This window comes from Neltuma alba, unplaced genomic scaffold (assembly GCF_004799145.2).
Source record: "Neltuma alba isolate B1F8T4 unplaced genomic scaffold, ASM479914v2 tig00001908_pilon, whole genome shotgun sequence".
In the NCBI taxonomy this organism is placed as follows: Eukaryota; Viridiplantae; Streptophyta; class Magnoliopsida; order Fabales; family Fabaceae; genus Neltuma; species Neltuma alba.
This window is the reverse complement of record NW_021632663.1, coordinates 142353-150471: the sequence shown is the minus strand read 5'-3', so window position 1 is coordinate 150471 and position 8119 is coordinate 142353. Positions and strand designations below refer to the sequence as shown.

Here is an 8119-nt window from a genome sequence, read left to right as displayed (position 1 = left end):
ACTAATGAGCACGAAGCAAGTTTCTCCTCAATTTTTTTCCTTTTTTCCGCTCTTTTCTTTTTGGTTAAAATGTGGAGCAAGCATTTAATTATACTTATATGTATCATAGACAATCTTCAACAGCTAATTATTCATCTGGCTAACCCACGTCGTGACATGAACTATAATTCTTTTCCGCTATTCTAAGGCATCAAATCATCTTAGAAATCTCACTTCTAGTTAGTCAAAGCCAACACTTCTCGTGAAAGATTGAATCTGATTGGCCATGAGATATATACCTCGCGAGTCGCGTGCCTGAGCTGTACTTTTCTTCAGCTATTTTCAATTCACCGAACCTCTTTAGAATCTGTGTGCTGGACTATAATATTAATTCTTCTCATCAAAATCCTACCTGTTATATTCTTTCACATGTATCCATATATTTGACTTCTCATTTTTAAATTAGTTCATTCCTTTCGCGCGTACTCTTGTGACTTACTAATCCAACAGTTTCAGGATATATTTATCCATTAAACTCACTAGCTTGCTGGTATATATATAATTATATCAATGTACATGCAAAGGCATTATTTGAGCCTCGAGATCACTGACTCCAAAAAATCAGAAGAGCCTTGAGTTTTTGAGCCTTAGGAAAATTCAAACTAGTTTCAAGCCACAAGATGAAGGTTGAGTTTGTGTCCAAACAAATCGTAAAGCCATCTTCTCCAACACCACAAAGCCTCAGAACTTTTAAGCTGTCTTTCATTGACCAGCTTGCTCCTGTAATGCACACTCGAATTCTATTTTCTTATCCCAATGTTGAAAACGATGGTGTTGCTAATCACGACAGGTTTGAGAGCCTAAAGAAGTCATTGTCTGAGACTCTAACCCACTTCTACCCACTGGCAGGTAGAGTCAAAGACAACAAAGTGATTGAGTGTAACGATGAAGGTGTCGAGTTTTGTGAGACTCGTGTCCATAGCTTCCTCTCCGACATCCTTAAACAACCTGATGCTGACGTTGTACACCAGTTTGTGCCAGTCGATGATGCCCATTTAGGAAGTGGGTTTCTAATGAAAGTTCAGGTGAATCTGTTTGATTGTCGAGGTTTGGCTATTGGTGTGTCCTTTTCTCACAAGATTGCTGATGCTTCAACGATTGGTTCGTTCATCAGGGCATGGTCTTTTGCGGCTGTTGGGTGCATCACTGAGTCGATGCTTCCTAAGTATATTCTAGGATCTCTTTACCACCCTTCCATTGATTTTCCGACTGTTCTTCCTCCTGTTGAGTTCAGGCACTTCGATTACACTACTAGAAGGTAATATTCATGCAAGTTTCTGATAGAGTTTACACAGGAAAGTAGTACAAATTTGCATTTAGAAAATTTCAACACCCACGGCCAAAATTCCTTTTAAAAACTGTGAAGTGTCTTGTTTTTAGATACTAGAAAATATATAGCAGTGAAATAATTAACTGAAAAATCTGTGTAGTTGAGCATCCATGGGAAAAAAATGAAGTTTGAGAGCCACCTTTGATTGAGCTTGAGAATGTAGAGGTCAACTATCACAGTAGCGTATATGAAAGAATTACGTCAAAAAATTTACCTTCTAGTCCAATTGTATCTGTGTAGGAAAGCTTACCTTTTTTCCTCGATCAAAAATTATATATAATACAATATTGACTTCAGTAACCTGGATCGCACATTCTCATTAAATTAAAATAATTTCTAATTGAGTGCATGATACAGGTACGTGTTTGATTCCTCAAAGATAACAAAACTGAAGGCTGAAGCTGCAAGCAAAACGGTGGAGAATCCAACACGAGTGGAGGCAGTATTGGCACTAATTTGGAAGTGTGCCACAACAGCATCTAGAACAAACTTAGGAATAACCAAAAGACCCTCTATGGTATCCCAAATAGTAGACATTCGAAAAAGGACAAGCCCACCGTTACCTAACACCTGTGTAGGAAACTTCGTAGGTCACTTCATAGCAAAACCAGAAAATTCTTCTAGTGACAGTGAAATGAACTTACAAGGGCTAGTAATTCATCTGAGGAAAGGTCTAGAACATTTCTCAAAGGTTCATGTCCAAAAACTTCAAGAAGTAAATGCTTTCATGACTGTGTATGAGGGATTGAAGGACATGGAACTGTTGTACAAAGAGGGTATTGATTTCTATGGTTGTACAAGTTGGTGCCGTTTTGAGTTTTATGAAGCAGATTTTGGGTGGGGAAAACCCAAATGGGTAAGTATTCCATCTACGAAGATAAAGAATTCTTTTATTCTCATGGATACGAGTGATGGAAAAGGAATAGAAGCATGGGTCACTTTGAACGAACAAGATATGGCCTTAATGGAGAGTAACCTTGAACTGCTTGAATTTGCATCCTTGAATCCAACTATCATATAAATAAGATTTAAAGTATCGACATATAGTTTGCGCCTTCTTTTATTATGTTAGTTGTTCTGTGTTCAATGTATCATCGTTTCAATCTTTGTAATATGTCATGTTATTGTGTAGAATTTGTTACTTTCGCAAATTGTTCATTCACACGATTATTGTGATATTCGGCCTTCCTGAGTGAAACATGAGAATAAAATTTGGACAAGGGCCAAATAAAATAGAAAAAAAATACAAATGAGACATCATATAGGTTTAATCCCCAATTGAGGCAAAAAAGTAATTTTGAATGGTTTAAGATCATGACGGATCATTTTGAAAAATATGCTCAAAATTCCAAAAAATTTTGGAAACAAATTGAAAATATTTAAAATATTATGAATAATTTGAGGATCCCATGGGTGAAAACTAAAAACTGGACAAAAACCTGAGGATTTTCCCTAGGGGAAAAAAAAATAAGCAAGGAAGCCTGTAGCAGTAGAAAGTGCTTCACTACAAAAGAAAATGCCAAATCACTGATGACTTATCGACCGAATAATTTCTGTTGCAAAACTCCGTGGCAAATTCTGTCATTCGGCCTTCATGAGTGAAACATGAGAATAAAATTTGGATAAGGGCCAAATAAAATAGGAAAAAAAATACAAATGATGTCACATCCCGAGAAAATTTCACTTGGACATATGGAATTAAAAATTGGGATGAGGGCCAACATAAAAACAAGACAGGTTTTGATGTAAAACCCCGATAAGGTCCGGGCTGACATTTTCGTAATTATCAATTTAGGAAGGGTAAAACGAAAAAATTTGAAAAAAATTCTAAAAAATTTCTAAACAATGAGAAAAATTTAAGGTAAAGGTTTTAAAAACTCAGTTGAGGTCTGAAAGGTAGAATTATTATGAAAATAAATTATTATAGAATTTCCTATAAACTGAGGTTTTTCAGGAAATTATTGAAAAATCAGAGAAAAATAATTATTTTAATTAGTTAGAGGCCTCAATAAATTTGAAAAAATTAATAAATCATATAAATATTTATTTGAATTTATAAAATTATTTTTAGGCCTTGGAAGCTCAGGAATTAATTTTAGAAAATTTATTTTTCTGCAGTGATACCGATAAAGGCCTAATCGGAGAAAATTCAAAATAAATACCTAGAGGTGGCAAAAAAATCTGAAAATTTTTAGATCATGTCACTATATTAAAAGGTGAATTATCATGAATATAAATAATTTTTTAGAGGTATGAAAAAATTCTGAAATGTTACTAGTGAATAGTAACCGATAAAGTGTCAAATTGGTTTGAGATTTTGTTTTGGGATGTGGGCCATCTTTTGGGGCCAGCCCAAGCCATTTTTAGGGCCCAAATTGAGCCTAATAAGGGTCCAAGTTCGTTGCTTGCTGCCCACTCCACAGCATTAATTGAATAAAATGCAAAATTAAGGGATAAATGTTTGGAAAAGTCTAGAATTGCCACTTGGATTAATCTGATTTATTTTACTGTAAATAGCTGCCACATAACCCCCATTAGGTGTCCCAAATTCGACCAATTAAGGGGAGGAGGGGACAGATTAAATTTTCTATAAATACCCCCTCCTAAAATACAAAAAAATGTTGAAAAAATAGAAAAAATAGCGGGACGTTCTGTCACTTTGGTTCCAGCTCTAGTCAACCAAAAATCTTGAGGTATTTAGGCAAGGAATCACTCAATTTTTATCAAGAGAACATCAAGGTATAGTTAAGCATCCCTATTCCTAATTTTCAAGCCTGGTTAATAAGGGTTTTTGGCTTGAAAAATTAAGAAAAATGCTGCCAAATTTCAGTGGATCATGTGATACTTAGGGAAGGATAGAAACCTTAAATATCAAGTGGAATAAGCAAGATTAAGTGGTGTATGGATTGATTTTTGGAAGAAAACCAACCTAGGATTCCTAAGCTTCAATTCAGTCAGGTACTGTTCATGGGGTAGGAAATTATTTTTCATTGATTTGATGACTCCAATGGGTTTAAAATGTGTTTCTGTGTGGGGGTACACTATTGGAAAGTGTTTAAAATCATTGGAATCAAAAATAAAATTTTTGGAAGCTTAAACCGCCTATTCGGCTAACTCAACTTGAAAGGGAAGGATTTTGATTTTTAAAAATATGATTTTATATTTGGATTCCTCATGAAAAATTGTGTGGAAATGAGTCATGAGGTTATTGATTCTAAAAGAGGAATTATTTTGTTAAAAATCAAAGGAAAAAGGGGGGAATGTTAAGTTAAAGATAAAGTGTTATGTTTAAGTGGTTTGGCTATTGATGTGGCTTATGTCTATGCTTGATTTAATAGGCTTTGTGAAGAGGAGTCAAGGAGGATCGTTGTTCCTTGAGGAGACCAAATTAATCAAGTGATAAAAGGTAGCTTTGAATTATAATTTGACTGTTTATTTTGCTTGTTTAGTGTGATTTGGTGTTGCTTGGATTGAGGAATTTGTGTTGTGATTTTGGTTGGTTGTTTAACCTTGGTTTGCCAAATGCATTGAATTGTGTTAATGTGGAAGTGTTGATGTTCCTCTCCTAACATGAAACTAAGCATGATTTTATGTGACTTGAGGATGTCTTGAAGATTTATGACATGTCACATTTTAACTTGCTTGATTTACATGATAATTATAGTTCAATGGCTACTAGATTTCTTTGAAATCTCATTCCTCCTATATCAATTTATTTATCATTTAGGAAATGGCTCATCCATGGATCAAGACAAGGAATTGGTGCTAGGATGAAAGGGCTTTGTGAATGTTACATTAATTTGGAATGTTATGTAATTTGCTAACACACTTTATGTTGAGTTTGTAATAGATTATGAATGATAATATGTGGTAAATTATATTGGTATGACTTATAAAGTGCTGGAATATTGGATGGTGCAATGTAAAAAGGATGTGGAAAGAGGAAAACGGGAAAGAAATTCAAGAAGGATGGAATTAGGGGACAATAATACCATAAAAGAGGCTAATCTTGTGACACATAAAATAATAAGAAAACGATGGAATCTGGACCTGAGATTTTGTAGGCAAATAGATCTCATTTTTAGCTTTAAAAAAAGTGATAAACCATTAAATTTGGAGTTTTGTGCTAAGAGTTATACCTTTTCAAAGTTGGGCTAAAATCCTAGAAAATCAAAAATTGATCATATGAACAGTGTACATTGTCAAATTTTCTGGTGTTGTTTTGGGTGGAATTGAGTCTAATGAATATTTTTCCTCTATAGAACTCTTAGCAAGCTTTGTGTGAAAATTAGAACCATCCTGTTTTAATTTTTCTAGAATTAGTTATGGATTTTCAAAATTAACCTAAATTCAGATGAATAGTGTATTGACAGAATAAAATGTGAGATTTTAAAATTAAAATTTTTCATCAGGAGACATTGGGAAATGGGTTATAATGGTTCTAATTGATGTACAATGTGGTAACAAAGGAGGTGTTACAAATGAGACATCATATAAGTTTAACCCCCAATTGAGGCAAAAACATAATTTTGAAAAGTTTAAGATCATAAAGGATCATTTTGAAAAATATGCTCAAAATTTCAAAAAATTTTAAAGAAAATGGAAAATATTTAAAATATTATGGATAATTTGAGGAACTGAACAAATACCTAAGGAGTTGTCCCTAGGGAAAAAATAGGCAAAGAAGCTTGTAGTAGTATAGAATGCTTCACTACAAAAAAGAACACCAAATCACTGACTGACTTATCGACAAAATAATTTCTATTGCAAAACTCCATCATAAATTCATGGCAAATTCCATAAAAAAAATCACTGATAGAATTTGCTATGGATTTTTTATGAAATTTTTCCGTTAGTAAGTCTGTCGATAACTTCATTTTCTGACGAAATTAGCCACAAAAAAATTCCATCGATAATTTCCATTGGAAATCCGTGGCAAATTCTGTTGAAATATCTACGCACAGAATTTTCAACAGATTTCCAATGGAAATTACCAACAGAATACTTTCCGTAGACTATTCAGTGAGAAAAGTTAATTTCTTTTCCTCCAAGGTACCATGTAATTAAAAATTTTATAACTTTAGTCTTATACAAAGTAGTCATTTTATTTTTTTCATGAGGTAAAAACTACTTTATGTAAGAAAGAAACAAATGAAACTCTGGTAAAAGGACATAGTGAAATCCTGGAGGCATTGGTGAACTATACTAATTCAATCTATGCACTTGATTGACCTAAGTGTGAAAAAATTAAAATTATTTTTTCACTTATTAGTTGATTGTGACTATCTCAAATTAACTGAATATTATTAATCCTACTGTAGAAGAATAAATTTTAGAGACAAAATTGAATTTTACTAATCTTGAGAGAATAAACATATGAAGAATATAATGAGCGCAAGGCAAATATTTATATAGAATGGTGTATAACAATATTACTAACTTATTAATATTGAGTTTGTTAGAACTGTAAACAAAAACAAAATTGCCTTACCAAATATTTAACATGGTTATAGTTTTAGGATTTGGACTCGACACTTTTAATTAAAAAATTACAAACTCCTATAAATTAAACAAAGTGCTTAATGATTTTATTTTACATTATAGTAGTTTATAGCAATCCTCATTATAATGTAAGAGATGTATGAATCCTAAGTATCATCTCTTGTAATTTATTCATGACAGTATTATTCTTGTTTTTTACTCCACATCTTTATGTAATTTGATCTTGTCAATGTTATATGATATGTCATATCTTATCTTTTTTGGAAAGATATGGACATTTTTAGACTGAAAAATATCAAATTATTTCAAATTATATTGAAAAAAATTAAACTGATATTTGAAAGATCATACAATAGTATATTAATTTGAAAAATTAATATTAATAAATGTTTACAAATCATACAATTTGAAGGTTTCACTATAACTCAAACCATAAATTGAAATATATTTAATGAATTACTAATAAATAAGAATTAGAACCTTATCTAGATTAAAAAAAAGTAAATATCAAAATAGCTTATTCTTTTTTTTTTCCTTGTTTTTTTTTAAAGTTAGTCCACCATAGCTAACATCCAAACATAAATCAAATTATATCAACAAAATATATCAACATTAATATCAAATTGGCTAGATATTGATTGAAAAAAATTGGCCAAATATTATAATATTATTCTAAATATAATATAATTATTCTTGTGTGTGAAAAATAGTAAGACTTAAATTTGGACTTATAACTTATAAAGCAAATTTTGACAAATGATTTTTTTTTGGTGAGAAAATCATATTTCATTTATTAGAAGGCTAAATTTATTCTTCGTCGAAAGATTTTCACCTTTCCTCCATCAGCCCGTTTAATCTGACACTTTATTTCTGCCAAAAACTTTCATTTTCCTCTCCCATTTCTTCCAGCGGTTCACCCTCCTTTGTTAAGGCTGATAAATCCATGTTTTACCTTGTTATTTTATATCTTTTAAGGGATACTAAAATGAGCTAAATTGCTTTTATTGTGATTAATTTGAATTAAAGATTGAGTTTATTAAAATAGAGCTTAATAGGATATTTTTGTCTTTGCTCTTATAATAATGATTTTGGGATTTTATGCTATTATCTCATTATTTTACGGGTCACTAGGGACAAAGGAATTGATTTTGGGTTATTATATTATATTGCAAAGGAATCAAAAAGATAGGGAAAAAAACACAAAGTCATAAAAATCCAAAACTTATCCTTGTCCTGAAAGGTCAATTA

At 31.9% G+C, this 8119-nt stretch overlaps 1 protein-coding gene across 1 annotated transcript; it reads left to right on the top strand.

The window, feature by feature from the left end:
* Window positions 1-659: 659 nt before the first annotated feature.
* Window positions 660-2390, top strand: LOC114713758 (vinorine synthase-like). Its single transcript, XM_028898439.1, has 2 exons — window positions 660-1297; window positions 1727-2390. Exons 1-2 carry the CDS (start codon window positions 660-662, stop codon window positions 2388-2390), a joined length of 1302 nt encoding a protein of 433 aa, XP_028754272.1.
* Window positions 2391-8119: the final 5729 nt, after the last annotated feature.

Coding starts and splice junctions, on each gene's coding strand:
- LOC114713758 (XM_028898439.1), top strand. CDS start 660: ATGAAGGTTGAGTTTGTGTCCAAACAAATCGTAAAGCCATCTTCTCCA. Junction 1,298..1,726: donor TTCGATTACACTACTAGAAG/GTAATATTCATG, acceptor TGCATGATACAG/GTACGTGTTTGATTCCTCAA.